The 16999-nt window shown below is 43.9% G+C and overlaps 2 protein-coding genes across 2 annotated transcripts; one reads left to right on the top strand and one right to left on the bottom strand.

The window, feature by feature from the left end:
* The first annotated feature begins 212 nt into the window (after positions 1-212).
* On the top strand, positions 213-4732 carry LOC119326091 (double-stranded RNA-binding protein 2-like). Its single transcript, XM_037599802.1, has 5 exons — positions 213-580; positions 1147-1300; positions 1450-1697; positions 2720-2939; positions 3121-4732. The coding sequence occupies exons 3-5, from the start codon at positions 1452-1454 to the stop codon at positions 4389-4391; spliced, it is 1737 nt and encodes a 578-aa protein (XP_037455699.1). The 5' UTR covers positions 213-580; positions 1147-1300; positions 1450-1451; the 3' UTR covers positions 4392-4732.
* Positions 4733-6483: 1751 nt separating this feature from the next.
* On the bottom strand, positions 6484-16563 carry LOC119326085 (probable chromatin-remodeling complex ATPase chain). Its single transcript, XM_037599793.1, has 25 exons — positions 16076-16563; positions 15589-15720; positions 15389-15492; positions 14707-14813; positions 12016-12113; positions 11710-11889; positions 11411-11632; positions 11140-11274; positions 10746-11028; positions 10579-10652; positions 10133-10353; positions 9971-10058; positions 9803-9896; positions 9516-9704; positions 9133-9164; positions 8919-8995; positions 8750-8839; positions 8590-8659; positions 8185-8236; positions 8050-8105; positions 7808-7973; positions 7452-7630; positions 7171-7377; positions 6936-7034; positions 6484-6830 (listed from the first exon to the last, which is right to left on the bottom strand). The coding sequence occupies exons 1-25, from the start codon at positions 16418-16420 to the stop codon at positions 6810-6812; spliced, it is 3321 nt and encodes a 1106-aa protein (XP_037455690.1). The 5' UTR covers positions 16421-16563; the 3' UTR covers positions 6484-6809.
* Positions 16564-16999: the final 436 nt, after the last annotated feature.

The raw sequence follows: 16999 nt of genomic DNA, 5'->3' as shown, positions 1-16999 counted from the left end.
TCAATGGTCCGGTCCTTCCACGCAATTCTTCCAAATTTCGAATAATACTGAAGATCTTTTATTTTCTTTGTAAATATTTCAATGAAAGTGGAGCAATATTAATGGCCAACCAAACATGCCTTAATCAGCCACTCCACCATGCCTTAACCAAGCGACGTTAACCGCTGTTTTCCTCGTGGCCGGCAATAATGATCGCCGTTGCGTGCACATGACACACGGGCTCGGAGGAGTCTCGTCGTTCTCCCAAGGAGAAAAAAAAACCGAGAAAAGGAGTGGGAGGAGTAGGATGCAGACGAAAAGCACCGGAAACCAACACGCCTCCCTTCCCAATCTCGCTGCTAATGGCCGCCGCCCACAGCTGCAGCGCCGCCGCCCTAGCCTAATGGCGTAGCTGAGCCCACCCTCGCAGTCGCGGCCAAACCAAGCGACCACGCGGAGGCAGCAGCTAACAGAAAGGAGAGATTTTTGTCGCGGCTGTCGGTGGTTCGTCTCTTCGCTGCCTTTTTCCCTTTCGCTTCCTGCCACGGTTGGAAGGGAGAGGGGTCGAGGTGAAGGGAGAGTCGGCGGTCTCTCGGCGCAGGTTGGTCTGCTCATCTCTTGTTTTCGGGGTCTTGGTTCGATCTGGGGTCGGGTTCCCGCCGATGTGGTTTGGTCGATCTCGCCGGCGCGGCGGGGCGGGATTTCTTTCTTGGCTCCGGCGCCTCTCCGATTGGATACGATTAGGTTCTTAGCCAGTCCCAAATGTTTGGTTCATATCATTCCATGCGTTCTCTTTCTTTTCCCTCTGCGTGTCAGTTAATCAGAGGTTTCTGGATTTGTTTTACTCGTTGGGTGCGATATCTTTCTTAGATTTACTGTGGCAGTGCATTAATTAGACGAGGCAGCGAGCTGAATCAGCTGCTCTTGTTTTGTTTTTGTCTTTTTAATGGGAAATCAGCTGCTACTGTTGTCCTTGCGCTTCATTGCCTCCCCTGCTCTGCTCTAGTACCAGTGAATCCTCATAAAAGTACCAATGAATCCTCTCAGGACTGCAGTTTATTGCTTCCACTACTTTTACTCATTGTTCGTATGGTTGCCTCTGCAAACGAACGCCAGCATTAGGTTTATTGCTTCCATTCGATCCGGAACTTATTTGTTCCTCTACAGGACTGGGAGTACAGCACTGGCTATTAATAATCTGAGGCCTCTTCTTATCTACTGCAACAAGGGGGCGTCACAGCAAGGGTTAAGGCCAGAAGCAGCTCTTCTCAACTCTAAACATAGCTTCATACACTGCTTGATTGATACTTCCTTTTCGAAGGTATGCATTTCTTCACGCCGCTGTTCAATGTTTTCTCCAAATTTTCATATTGTTTAGGGGGTTGCTGTGATGATCTCACCCCTTATGAGCCTGGCTCCAATGGTGATGTAGTTTAGTGGGTCCATCTTTGATTCTTGAGGTGGATGCAGGCATGTTCAAGAACCAGCTGCAGGAGCTTGCGCAGAGGAGCTGCTTCAACTTGCCGTCCTATGCGTGCATCCGCGAGGGGCCAGATCATGCGCCCCGGTTTAAGGCCACGGTTACTTTTAATGGGGAATCATTTGAGAGCCCGGGGTTCTATCCCACCTTGCGGCAGGCAGAGCATGCGGCAGCTGAGGTAGCGCTCAATGAGTTGTCCAAGAGGGGGCCTTCATCATCGCTTGCTGCAAAAGTCCTGGTCAGTTTTGTTGATGCCCCTAGATATTGCTTATCCTGGCCACATTAACATTGGAATCTCGTTTCCTTCACTTTAGCTGAAATAACAAACATCACCTGTTGTTGATTATCCAATTTTTTGCAGCTTATTTTAATGTGGACAAAGACAAATAAAACTGTAGGTTTCAAATACTTAATATGCAAGTGACTGGCATTATTATCCATCATCCTTTATCTTAACCTTCTGCGAAAATGCTCTTGCAATTCTTTCCTACATTGCACAAACTCATACTCCCTCTGTCCCAAAATAAGCGTCTCAACTTTATTTTAACTTTGTGCTAAAGTTGTACTAAAGCTGAGACACTTATTTTGGGACGGAGGGAGTATTTGCTTAATGTGCTGTCACAGCTTTTGCCCTTTCCATCTGCAATATTGTAGTACCATTCGTTTTAGTTATTATGACGATGGACATTTTTTTAATTCACTTGGTACATGTATAGCCATACAGCAAGTCAGCCTCTCCTTCAGTCAAAAAACAATAAATTTCATCTGTGCTGTGGATCTACCTAAGATACTTCCATGACAGTGTATATTTAATATGCACTGTTCTTGATAATTCCCACTGCAATAAGTCAAAGCGAAACAGTATTATTTATGATGTATTGGTTGGGAAGGTTCAGTTCTTTTATGATATCTGATGTTGACTTGCCAGTTGTCCCATTTTCATGCCTGCTGGTGCAGTAAAAAAAAATCCAAGTAGATGGGATATTTAAGGTTGTCATGTGGTATGTAGTTTTCTACCCTTGTAGTACATCTCTACCGTGTGTCCATGTTCATTAATGTCATCTAGATTCAGCATTTGGACTAGAGGTTATATGAATGTTTTCTTTATACTTCTTTTGTCAGTGTGCTTATTAGTACATAATTTGTTACCTTTACATTATAATTTCTGGTTTATACTGCAACTGTGGTGAGCTCATGTTTGACAACACAACCTCAGGAATGTCCTCAAAGCTGAGGTGCTAATGATGTTTCACTCCACAGGATGAAACTGGGATCTACAAGAACCTGCTCCAAGAAACTGCTCATCGGGCCGGTTTAAAACTGCCTATGTACACTACTATTAGATCTGGACCAGGGCATACACCAACGTTCACGTGTACAGTGGAGTTAGCAGGAAGGATCTTCACTGGCAATCCTGGCAAGACCAAGAAACAAGCCCAAAAAAATGCAGCTATGGTGGCCTGGTCTGAATTGAAGCACCGTGAGTATTTTCTCGCCTTCTTACCACCTTCAGTTTCTTACTATATGATTGTACTAGCATATCTGCTAGTTGATGCATCTGGTTGTATTAACTCCATAGTGTTTGCTCTTATTAAGTTTTGTTGTACTATCATGTCGGTTTCACTCAGCTGTTTCCTAACATTTCAATTTTTTCCTAACAGTGCCTCTAGTAGGTGAGGCAGCATCAGTAGGTGAGGCAGCATCTTCATCTTCTCCATCCGATCATGACAAGGAGCAGGAACAGGTCACAGTTACCCGCACTCTTGAAAACTTGGACCGAAAAAATGAAGGCAAGGCATCACATCAAAAGGAAAAACAGCAAAGCAATAACCGCCCACAATCTCGGAGATCTTATCCTAAACCACATGTGTCATTTTACGGGTCACACTTACAAAATCAGATGTACCCAAATGTTGCACCAGAGCAAGCAATGTACCATATGTGGAACCAAGTGCAAGCAGCACAGCAGAAGCCCCATCTTCCGATGGTTCAAGCTATGGGCAACACAAGGTTTCAACCGCCACCAACTATGCTCTCCATGTACCCTCCTCCACCTAGAAGGCAGTTTGCCGTGCCAGCCAGCCAAGATGCTTTAGCTCTTCTTCCATGTTTTCCTGAAACTGCTCCTGTCCTTCCTCGGTACTTCTCGCCTTACCCTGCCACCTATGTATCAAGAAGTCCATTGCCAGTTACTGTGCACACAGTGCACAGGGAAAGACAAGGGTATACTGAGACAGTTGAGCTTCCTGACGCCGCAGTTTTATCCGAATACACTGCTCTAGATTCCTCTAGCACTCCAGAAAATGTCGGTCCAAGTCAGGTTCAACAATGGCCTGAAAATGGGAAAGAGGTGTATACAGAGAGTAGTGCTGCCTCCGTGGAAGAGAATAAAGCTTCTCAAACTCTGTCAAGCTCCACAGCACATCCACTGTCACAGAAGTTGGAACCAAATCAAGATGACAAAGAGTCAAAGAAGCCAGCGGAACAGCCACCAAAGCCATCATTGTCTCATGCTGGATCATCTGTTGTACAAAGACCTGTCCAACGACAGGGTTATTCTAGTCCTGTTCAGCACGGCGAGCCCATCCACAGAAGTAATCTTCCGTTCAGCAGGGCAACATCACCAGAGTTATGGCCTTTGGACATGCAAGCTCCAGCGAGATATGGAGCTGCGACTCCTATGAGTTCATCAGGTTTGTTATACCAGCAGCGGCCCCCTTGGTTGGCGGCCCCTGTTACGGTCCGAACTTCTATCCCTGTGTGCTCAGCTAGGCCAAATGCTGCGGTGGTGAACTCTAGCCCTGGAGCAGCAGCGCGAGCGCGGCCTGCTGTTCAGATCCTCTCCAGGGAGGACCCTGAAGCCCACAGGAACACGAGACACGTGGGCGACGCTTCGACGGCGAGTTCAGAACTCAATAAGCTCCATATGTGAGCGATGCTACGACAGCAAGTTGGGAACAGTAGCGAGCTTTAGTTAGGGCTCGGACATGGCAGTATATCAGTTTTGGCCACTTCGTTTCCACATTGGTATTTAGTTAGATAGGATGAACTTTATAAAGAGTTGGGGAGGGCTCATGCTCACGATCACCAGGCCTGTTCGGAGTTCATATTATACTGCTTTGTTGTCAAGAAAAATGGATGAGAACGATAATATACAAAACGGAAGTTCCTTGTGTGTTTGAGTTGAGATAAGAATCAGCAGTCTAGTGAGAGGCCGCTTCTGTTTGTTTTGTTCAAACTGTTAACACTTGAGGCATGGTTGGTTGAAATTTATGTGGCAGTGCTGGAGCATGATCGGGGCGTTACCTGTGCATTGTTCCAGCTCCGGGAGGCTGTGGTGCAGGGTGCTTGGTGGTGGGGCGGCGGCGAGCTTGCGGATCCAGGGTGGCTGGAGTGCGGCGTAGGACAGGAGAAATCCTTCTCTGGTTGTGGCCGGAGGCTGCAGCAGTGTCGCATGTGTGCAACGATCTCCTTGCTGAATGTGTTGCTGTGATCCTGCTGCCATTTCCTCCACTTGACATCTCGGCTCTTGTGGTGGTAGCTGGTGGCGGTGAGCTGTTGGGCACGCATGGCTATTGTGGCTCGGTATCTGGTGGGCAAAACGCAGCGATGTGGGGTTTGGTGAGCTCCGGGTGAAAATCTCGCACCAACTTCGGTTAATGCCGGCGACAATGACATCCTAGGACGTCGTTGCCCTAATTGGAGGTGTTGTGACTTGTGAGGTGCCCCTTCACCTCCTGTCATTCGGGTTAGAGCTCTCCGGGTGAAATAGTTTCAGCTTTGGTCGGCACTCGTCAGCGTTGCCATACCTAGCTGGCAATGCCTCGTGTTTTCTCGGCAGTTTCAGCGTCGGCTGGGCAGAGGTCTTGCCGATTGCTTGAAAATAAAAATGTCCCAATGTTAAAATTTTAGTCATGGCCTAATGTCGGTAGAGCAAGGTATTGGTCACCAAGGCAACTCAAAACCTGCCAAAAATCGTTCAAGTTCTGTGTGCTTGGCAAACTGAGTCGGTAGCCAACCAATTGATGGCTGGTGGTAAACCTGTGAATAGTTTGGATTGAAACCTTAGTTTCAGTTTGGTTTTCCTACAGAACTGTCTTTGGATTGGATTGAATGGGCTGAGCCCCTAGCGTAATCTGGTGTGGTCTGGGTTTTGCGTATTGTTGGATTAGTTTGGTTCCGTTTGGACACAAACAAAATGGTTTCAAACTGTTTCAACCCACGGTCAAAGACCAAATCCAGCGACCAAACTGTATTTCGGGATGGGGGCGCGCTTGCGCACAACGCAGGCCTAGCGCATGCTGCGAGTTCACTTTTGTCCCGGTGTTCGCACCGAGCAGAGGCGGAGGCTGCCGCGAGCGCGTCCCCGGCGGTCGAAGCCCTCGGTGTCTAGGCGCAGCACAACAGCACGGAGTGCGACGACAGCGGCGTCCATCCTGGAGCTCCAGGAGATGAGGTCCTGGCGGCACCGCATGGCCCAACGTGCATGGCAATGATGGGACGTCGACGCCGCAGACGCGCGACTGCGGCGAGACAAGCAACTGAGCAAGGTAGGCTGGCGACGCTTGACGTCATTAGCAGCGTGATGGCGTGTGAAATCAGCTTGTTCTACTTCTACCTCCCCTGTGTAACAGGATTCTTACTAGAGTACCAGTCGTTAGATACGCATGTGCATATGGATCTGTCTATGGTTTGAATCTGTGGATTCCATCCAAAAATAGGAGACAGTTTGGATTGGTTTGGGTGAAAAGCTCATACAATTTAGTTTGGTCTAGACTCTAGTCAATAAAGTTTGGTTTGATTTGGTTTCAATGATGGACATGCAGTCCTATAGTTTGGCTTGGATTTAGTTTGGATGTCATACTATTCCCAGGTTTGCTTTTATTGGCTTGTCTAAATACTGTGACCAGGAAGTAGCCAAGCCAAGCATACTTCCTTGATAACTTTTCTCATCTGAACAACAAATTGCTGTTCCGACTTCAGATGGTCCAACCACGAGTGTCCAGACCATGAAAGCAGATGGCAACACAACTAACAAGGCTCAACAAGCAAAACAGCATACAGTCAATGGAGTGTAACTTTCAATCGGTTCTTAACAACCTAATTGATCCACAAACACAGGGACAGTACATTAACCGACATAAGTTCACCATGTCACTGGAATCTATGTAACATAGGAGTTCAGACTTCGGAGTTCTCTTTTAACTGGTTCAGACTTGAGGGTGACCTCTATTACGTTTTGGGCTACTATAACTAGGCGCAAACACACTGGATGAGATAAACGGGTACGTCTGGGGCTTCCCTTTGGTTGTCAACCGCCAAACGAGTTTGTTCCTCAGGGAACACTAGATCATCGCCGCCTTCTCTTTCCCTGCAACAAATGAAGGAACAACAGCAGCAAGTGAGTCCCTAATTTACTCGGACAACCACAGCATACAATGAAGACAGAAGAACAAGGTAGCATCTAATCACTTACCGAGGGTGCACTGCCGTCCCTCCGCCCCCTCTTGGAGGGGGTCTGCATGGGAGAGTCCATTGGACTACTTGACGAAGGACGCTTTGTTGGTGTCATGTTCTGCAAGACACAGAATGATTAGTGCAAATTGCAGAATATTATATTTTCTTGAAAGGGAGTTAAGGATAACCCAGAGCAAAGAGATCTTGAACACCAAAGTAAAGGGCGGGAAGTGGGTAGTAGAACAGGAACCAACCTTCTTATCTTTCCTGGCCTGTCTATCACGCTCATCACACTCTTGGTTCTCCTTCTCCACTAGACGAATGAGAGTGTCGCACCTTCTAGCCAACTCTTGCGTGGTCCTGGACTTCACAAACCAATCAAAACGGAACAAGGGAGACATGCGGAAGGCCGACTTCAGTTCTTCCCAGTTTCCATAGCCAAGTTTGTGCACCATGCACAACTGTACACAAGGAAGAGTTCATTAGTCATGCCAAACAGTGCAGTTATTTGGTAAGAACTGTGGTGTGGCATTACCAGAAAACGGTCGCATTCCTCATTGTACAGCTTCCCTTTGTTCTGGCCATACTGAATTTTCAACTCCAACCATGGGTTCTTATAACGGTCCATCTTTTTCGCAATGGCTTTCATAATCTCATCCTTCCTAGAGATCTTTGATTCTCCTTTCTCAATGTTCTTAATAATTCTGTCATAATCTGGTACAGGAAAGAAGATACTATGTGGATTAGACAAAACGAACCTCACATGCCATAAATTGTGAGCTCATCAAGGAAACCCTTTGAACACTGGATGCATTTATCTAATTTGTAGAAAGCATGGAGGAAAGGACAGAAAGAGAAAAATGGAAATGGATAGGGTTTTTGAGCATATACCATTCAATTCTGTGTATCTTTCCTTGAAAACTTCAGCATAACGCTGAACTTCCTCTTCCGTTTTCCCCTCCATTTCAGAGGCTATACTCTTTATGTCATCACGACCATATTTCTCACAAGCTCGAATAAATGTGTTGAAGTCCCTCCTCGTCCATGTTGAAAAGCCCTAAATTGCACAGAAGATGGAAGATAATTATGGGGGGGAACCAGGTCCAAATAAAAGACTTAAAGTATATCCAAACCTCTTCCAGTAGCTGCTCCTTCTCTTCTTGCTCTTCCTCAGTCAAAGGTTCCACTTCTAAATGGCAAAAAATGCATTGATCAGCACAATCACATACTTCTTGCAGTACAAGTAGAAATGTAAGACTTGGTAATACCTTCATCCTCACCATCACCATCGCCAATTGTATCCTTTTTCTGATTAGTTTGCTGAATAATTTTTTTGAAGGTAAACATTAGACAAAGGTGGGACTTATTATGTTCATCTTTAAAATATAAGTGGTGTGATACTCTACGATATGCATACAGCAGTCCCACAGAGTATCAGACTTATAAATAATATATATGCACCCATAATCAAATTCTTTAACACTACAGGATCTACATGACCATGAAAAGCTATAATGAAAATAATAGAAGAAATTAATTATGTGGTATAGATTGGTCCCACTTCTGAAATAAGTAAAAAGAAAGTAAATTATGACTTATGAAACAAGTTTGGAGTCTGGGCCGGCACTCCAGTGCAGGTGAAACAAAAAATACAGCTCTGGTTGAGAAATTACCACGAGATATTTGACTTCCTTTTCATACAATTCATTGAGCCTCTGCGTGTTGAAGAACTGGAAATCATGCCTGACATAGACAAACACCCCATTAAGTACCAAGACCAAGAATCTAAAATTTAGGCTTGATCGAGTGAAATGAGCAACTGAAAAGGCATACAAGTTTGGCATTCGGGGAATTCTCGGTTCCCTAGGTTTTGCTGGGCCACCTTGGCGAAGTGCTTGCTTAAAATATTCAGACTCAGAGTAGCTACAGAAACAAATTAACCAAATTTAGTATCATTAAAATTAAATAACTAATAATAGTAAACTACAGACATCAAACTTACTTTCGTTTTCTTTCTCGTCTAGGGGGTTCTATCCAGTTATCGCTGACTAGCTTTTTAAAATCTGGCTTGTCTTCCTCCTTCACAAAAGAGAGGTTCGATTGTCATGAATCTTTGGGCTAAATATGAACAAATATTTCAATAACATCAAGTGGATGATTAATTGAACTGAACTTCAGATATGTGGTAAACAATGAACAAGAAACTTATTCATTACCTTGTCGTCATCAAAATCATAAAGTTCAGCAGCTGCATAAAAACACAACTTGCATGAGCTGAGTTACAATACAATGCATATAAAGTCAAAAGTCATGTGGATGATTATCTGGAGAACCATTATTTTGTACAAACACATCTAACCATAATCTTAACGGGTATACAGAACTCTAAAAAAAGGTGCAACCAGCAACATGGTCAGATTTCATACTGAAACAAGTATGGACTATTTCTAGTAGTTTCAATTTTCAGTGAAAAATTTATCTGGCTGACAATCATCTCACTCCGCATAGAATGAATATTACATCCAACAAGGCCGAAACATCATACAAGTTTATGCTAAACCTAGAAACTGCACAGGGAGGGGAGGAGGGAGGGTCATACTGTCGTCCATTTTAAATTTAATGGCATCTTCTGTGAACTTCTTCATTTTTGCATCAAGTTGTGCTGTCGCCTCTTCTCCTCTAGCGATAATGCGGTCAATATCTTCATCTGTTATTGTGCTATCCTTGGAACTGAATACCATTTCAGCACCAAATCTCACCATTTGCAACAGCTCATCCTTGTTGACGGCTAATAAAAAACACAACAACAAAAGTATATTAATACTTCTTTCACTTTAACATAAAAAATTATTTGAAATACAAGCAGTGAGAAGAAACAAAAGCAACCTTTCTGTTCTGCCAATCGCCCTTGCTGTATGACCAAAGCATCCAAGGCAAGCTTCTTATATGCTCTCTCAATTACTTTTTCCTCGATAGTATACTGCAAGCAATATTCTCTGTAAGATACAAATAAAATATACTGCTACCCTTCCGTTTCCAAATATAAATTAGAACCTCGGTGCAGAAACGGAAGACTTGAACTTCTTTCTTTTGACCAATTCTATGTGCACGGTCTTGAGCTTGCAAATCCACTTGAGGGTTCCTGAGACACAGAAGAATTCAGGCCCCAAAATCCATGGTTATTATAAAAAAAAACTAAGAAGACAAAGACATTACCAATCACTATCATAAAGAACAACAATGTCAGCGGTAGCAAGATTGATCCCAAGACCACCTGCCCTAGTTGAAAGTAAAAAGATAAACTTTTCACTCCCTGGCTTGTTGAAAGCTTCAATGGAAGCATCACGATCATCACCACCAGTATTCCCATCAATCCGGCAATACTGATACCCTCTGTACATTAGATAATCTTCCAAAATGTCCAAAAGACGGGTCATCTGCAGGATATACAATTGCGTTCAAATACTCAAATGGTAGGAATATACAGGAAAATAGGGTATAAGATAAATGCCACAAAACTCTACATAGAATGTGAGCATGGGCACCAAACCACCTCACAAGCCGAATTTCCAAAGTTCATAGTTGGTATAATACTTTTATCAATCATGATGCTTTCTGAAGCAGCCAAGCTAGGTGCAGGAGTAACAGAAGAGAGCCATTACCTGGGAGAATATCAGTACTCTGGAATCACGGGCCTTTAGCTTGGGAAGTAATTTATCTAACAGAACCATCTTTCCTGTAGAAAGCATCAAAGAGTGTGAGCTATGTGTGCAATGGTAGTAGTAAGGTCCAGAAATTTATGAAGAATACTGGGATGTACAAACAATACCTGCATTCTCAATTAGATGGTCCCCAGTTGTATAGGGTGGGCCAGGCTCAGCACCTTGGAATAAATATGGATGATTGCAGCACTTCCGAAGTTGCATGGCTATGTTAAGAAGGCGCTTGCGCTCACCACCAGCATTAATAACCTCCAGATCCTTCTGAAGTAGAGCACGATAATACTGTTTTTGCATCTCAGACATTCCAACTTTAAGTATAGTCTCCTTCTTTGGAGGTAAACCCTTCTCGACATCCGATTTAAGCCTCCGAAGGAGAAATGGACGCAAAACCTTGAAAAATGACGGTCAATGAATTACGCAAAGGAAAAAAACAACATGTGCTATCAATTGATATTTCTTGGAAAAAACTGAGAAAATAAATTTGTAAATATTGTATGTTACCTTATGAAGCTGCTGAACAACCTCATGTTGATCATTTTCCCCAGAGATTTGGAACCATTCATCAAAAGTCTCTGCAGAGCTAAATATTTCTGGCAACAAGAAGTTGAGAAGAGACCAAAGCTCATGAAGATTATTCTGCAGCATAATCAAGAGATCAGCTACAGTGAAGTTGCTTTGAACCAAAATACACATAAAGTAAACTAATTGTCATAATTTGAAGTGTAGAATTCAGGTAGCACAAAGATTGGGATGAGACTTTATGTTGGCATACCTGCAGCGGAGTGCCTGTGATGAGCAGACGGTAATTGGTACTGAAAAGCCTCATTGTCTTAGAAAGAAGGGAGTTCTCATTTTTTATCCGATGAGCTTCATCGATAATAATATAGCGCCAGCTAAAACGCCTCAATGCAGTTTTTTCTTTTATTGCCATTTCAAAACTAGTAACACAGACATCAAACTTCCCTGGAGCTAGCAAATTTTCCCGTATATGATTCTGGCCAAATAGAACAAACATGTTAATAATGTTCCACAAAAGGCTCATAAGAACAACTGAGGTAACTTGGGACTTACCCTTTCTTCTGGGTTTCCTAAGAACTTGACAGCACGCAGAACAGGGCAAAAACGTTGGATTTCCTTCATCCAATTGCCAAGAGTAGACTTTGGTGCAACAACCATGTGAGGACCAGTTATTCCTCTGAACTCATGCAGATATCCAAGCAGGGAGATAGTTTGGAGAGTTTTTCCGAGACCCTAAATGAGAAGGTGTGGCATGCCAAATATGAGCTCATGAAGGTGAATTAAGCATAACCATATTAGCTTTATGTGCGGAAAATAGTGAAGAGTAAGTACAAAAGGCAAGGCGAGCACAATACATACCATTTCATCAGCCAATATTCCATTGATGCCATTTTCATACAAGCGTATGAGCCAATTAAGTCCAGCTAGTTGGTAATCTCTCATTTTCCCATTTATGCCTGCCAAGTGAAGAAATGAGAATACTACAAGTATTTACTAGTTAACACATAAATAAGGAACATTTATGACAAAACCATACAAGGCATTTTATTGTGACATTTTTACAGAGGGAAAGGGCAGCCCGGTGCATGTACCTCCCGCTTGCGCAGGGTCCGGGGAAGGGTCCGACCACTTTGGGTCTATTATACGCAGCCTTTCCCTACACTAATGCAAGAGGCTGTTTCCAGGACTCGAACCCGTGACCACATGGTCACGAGGCAACAGCTTTACCGCTGTGCCAAGGCTCCCCTTCCACATTTTTACATGGGAAAGAAAGAAATTAACGATACCAAAACAAGAATACTAGCATTGGATTCCAAAAAAGTTGCAAAATGACAATACCAATTGCGCATGAGAACTGGTGTTCAATGCTGACACCAATACACAGCTATTACAAAAAAAAAAGGAACCATCACATCAGCTAGCACTACACACCTATCTACAATAGAGCCCATTCAGGGACTTTCACAGTGGCTTTGGCCAAATCAGACACCTGAACCCGAGTAAATTCCACCCGTGCCCATGTCCAAGTAATATTTTCTGTCTAAAAGAAATTGTCGAATCGGACACCCGAACCCAAGTTGTTTGGGACTAAAGGCTTTGTTGTTGTTGTTTGTTGTTGGACACCCGAACCCAAGTCAGATAACGACACGTCGGTGTATGAGTTAGACTGCCGAGAACCACGCTGCACAGCTGACAGCTGGTGACCATACTTTGGATCATGCAGTCAAGTAAGCAACCCGAAAAAGACATCCTGGCCCCCACCAAAATCAGTTTCTCCTTCCTATCTTTCCCGCATTCTGTGTCCTTTCAATGGAGTGAAGATTCTTTCTGCTGCCAACTCACCTCAGTATGCTATAAACAACACCCCTCTAGCGAGAGCTAGCGCGCAAATTATTATATTGAATTGAATTGACCTAATATGGAGGTGAAGGAAAGTATTCAAATAAGAACTAATAAGAGAATGGGAATGGACTAAGAAAAACGACCGACATTCTAAAAGAATTGTTCACATACATAGGTCTTTCGACATTCTAGCGATATGGGTATTACGGTCTCATGTGCACCATACAAAGTGGACTCGGTGACTGAAACTGGGGTCATTCGTTATATACATACTGCATAGTCCCTATATAAAGTTTGACCAAGTTTATAGGGAAAAATATCTACATCTAAATACCAAATAAATACCATTTCATACATCGTGAAATATATCTTATATCATATTTATATTGTATTATTGATGTCAATATTTTATCTATAAACTTAGTCACACATTACAAGATTTGACTTTTGAAAAAAGATCTACGACTACATTTTGAATGGAGGAGTACTTCATAGCGGCTATAGTCCATGCTGAATATATGGACCAAATATGCTCTCTTTTACAAAGGACCAACCATGCCATTTAACCATCATAATATCAAATTTCCTACATATGTTTTGCTAAAGCAAGTCTAAGTGGAGATACTGAGAAAACTGAATTTATCATGTTTATAGTTAGGATTGCAACTAGAGAGTATGTCTGGGGAGAACAAGTCCAGTTGTTAGTAAAAGATGTGATTTTTTACAATACTCATTTGTGCTATGGGTTTTATTTGTTGGTGATCAGAGACATGAAAATTGTTATAAACTCAAGACAATCCCTATATTCTAATGGTGGTTTGTTGTCCGATGTTGCATTGCAAAGAAACAACTTCATATTTAGATGAGGATGGACCTAGTAAGTAGTAACCAGTGGGCAAGAACATCCTTCTGTTAGGACTCAGGCATAGATGTGGGTGCGTCCGTGCGTGAGACCGACTCAGATTCATTTGTCTGATTCGGCAAAAAGAAAATTGTGGACACGGAAATATTAGCTGAACAGATGTTGAAATCCGACTCGGACATAGGTGTCTGATTGGACTGATTCAGGAAAAAAGAAGATAGGCACTGGTTTCAAAGTAGCACTATTTAGAAGCCTGCTACTTCATCGGCATCCTGTCCAGTAAAACAGCAACATGAAGATCCAAAATTAGTATGACAGCCAGGCCCTTATATCATCATTACTTGCCACACCCTCTTCTCAATACTGCCATCAAGATTTGCTAAAAATAAAATAATGGTTGTAGATGCTACATCTCTTTCCTGCCAGTAGGATATCATCTGAAGTTGGAAGCTTGGATTCACAATAGGAGTGGTAGGAATTAATGTACCAAGACCATGGGATGCCCGAATATAACTCACTGCACTCTCTTGCAACAGTTTACATTCAGAAAACTTAAAACATATAATGAAACCCAAAACTAACTGGTTAAGCTCCACAAACAATCCAGATGGACCAGATCTCTATGGAAACAAACAGGCAAATGAACTGGGTAAGAATGTAATAGCAAATGCTGATTAATTCAGCATGCACAGTGAGAATAATAAAACAGGAAAAGCATTCTGTTGCATTTTGCATTAGAACGACTGAACCTTCCACCATGCAACAAACAGTGATCTTTACATCACCACTATATGAACTGGCAAGTGAAATAAAAGATACAATAGAATCATCAAGCAAACGCTCACATGATGGTTGTATAAGCAAGCGTGTTCCTCCTGCAGCAAGGGCATCTTCCTCCTTGAGGTATTCTTCATCTTCCTCCTCCTCTGTCACCTTTGATGCATGACGACCCCTATAGGTTCTGACCACATTAGCAACAAAGAAGGCACACCAGGCAGCAAACTACGTGGTACAGTAAGCAAGCAAATAACTGGATACTGTAGTTAGTAGAGACAATGCAAATTATGAAAAACGAGTCGCAAATACCATGCAAGGTAGTTTCCCCTCGGTTACAGCTCAGCATGTGACTTTTAGTCTGGTAGACTTAGTGCACAAAAAATGCTAATAGCCATACGTAATCGACAAAAATCAGATAAATTTAGCATTATAAATTGATAATTGAGGCAATAATAATTTAAAAACATTACATAAGTTCATGATATGACATCCTGCCTCATTTTAACAGCCAGTTCATTTGAAATAACTCAAATATGGTTATATGAATGCCTCTTATGAAATAGTGTAGCCCTTCAAGGTCATGTGAAAGAGAAGAAGCATGCACCACTATCAGATCTTAAAAACGGATAACATGGTTTAGTTATACATGTTATAAAAAGAATTTTCTTAGTACTGTAACAGATGATTATATATCAAGTTCTGTTAAAGGAATATAGATGTGTTTATTGGATGAAAGAAACATATATTTACTTTCCGCGGTTCTTTTTCTCCGCAGCTTGGCTTCCTTTCGCAAAATGAGCAAATATTTCAGTCTGCTGCAAGAGGTATTTCAGTCGGCCCTTTCCCTTCTTGTTCTGCTCAAACAAGACAACCATAGATCATTACTATAATGAGACATTCGTGTTAACAGGTTTATCTCAGTGGTAGGACGACAAGGGTACAGAACATACCATGTCAGCATCAATGGAAGCGTTTTGGCTATCCAGTATTTCCTGGATCTTCTGCTTCTTGAGCTTCTGCATTTCCCTGAGCTTGGCTCGTTCCCTCTTGCCAATCTCTGTCTTTCCAGTGGCGTCTTCAGACTGCATTTGAAGATGATAAGCAAATGTTGAGTAACAGTAACACCAAAAATCAACTGCCCTGATGAATGTAAACTAGCAAGCATGCACTGCAAGTCTACAGAAGATCCAAGGAAAAATAGATATACAGAAGATGAACTAAAACACGCAGTACGCAAGACCTGATAATGTACCAATCGTTTTTCCCAGAGAAACCTGACCCGTGAACCAACAACTGCTAAATTCCTAGGGTTAGAACCCTAGCTCACCCCTCAAATGCCCAATAGGTGCATTAGACCCATGGCCAGTTTTAGACCAATGGCCGGTATACTTCAATGTAACTAAACGCACGGAGGACGCCAGAAAAATCCCCACGCACCTCGTCGGCATCTTCCTCGCCGCCCTCCTCCGCGGCGGCGTCGTCCTCGGTGGATTCGGCCTCCTCCGCCCCGCCGGCGCCGTCTCCCCCGTCGTCGTCGTCGTCATCGGCGCCGGCGCCGGTGGTAGCGGCGACGATCTCCTCCTCGTCCACCTCTTCCTCCGCATCCTCGCCATCCCCCGCCGCCTGCTCCCCCTCGGGCTCCTCCTCTTCCTCATCATCCTCCTCCTCCTCCTCGCCCTCATCCGATCCCTCCTCCTCCTGCTGCTCCTCCTCGCCCTCCGCGTCGGCGGAGCTGGACAGCTCCTCGTCCTCCTCATCCCCGTACTCCGCCGGCTTCCCCATCGGGGGAGGGAGGGCTAGGGTTTCGCGGGATCTCGGGGGGCGAGGGGATGGGGTGGGCGAGAGGGGGGGCGAGCGGTAGATCGGTGGCGGAATTGGAATTTGGGGAGGGAGGGGATTTATGTATGAGGCGGGGGTTTGCCTCGCTTGACGCTTTGTGGATGCGCGGGCGGATGTATGAAACAGAAGGGGAAAGAAACTGGGGGGAGTGGAGGGGAGGGGAGTCTCGCCGGTCGGTCCCTGCAGGCAAATTTGACCTATAGACGAAATTAAATTACAAAATAAATTATCCGTGAAACTATTTCACTCGGCTGACCCGTGGCGCCTAGCTCTTAGGCGCTGCATTAGTGCAACGTCTGGGAGCTAGACGCTGCACTAGTGCAACGCCTAGGAGCTAGGCGCTACACTGTATAGTGTGGCGCCTAGCTCTCAGGCGCTGCACACGACTTAGTAATTTTCTGATCACACATGTGCGGCGCTGGCGGTGTAGCGCCTATCTGCGAGGCGTTGCACAGTGTAGTGTGGCGCCTTCGTGTCGGGCGTCACACAAAAAGGTCAGCGCGTGAAATAGTTTCATGGATA

This window comes from Triticum dicoccoides, chromosome 1B (assembly GCF_002162155.2).
Source record: "Triticum dicoccoides isolate Atlit2015 ecotype Zavitan chromosome 1B, WEW_v2.0, whole genome shotgun sequence".
NCBI classification, from domain to species: domain Eukaryota; kingdom Viridiplantae; phylum Streptophyta; class Magnoliopsida; order Poales; family Poaceae; genus Triticum; species Triticum dicoccoides.
Note: the sequence above shows the minus strand (reverse complement) of the source record. Positions and strands in the feature narration are given on the sequence as shown.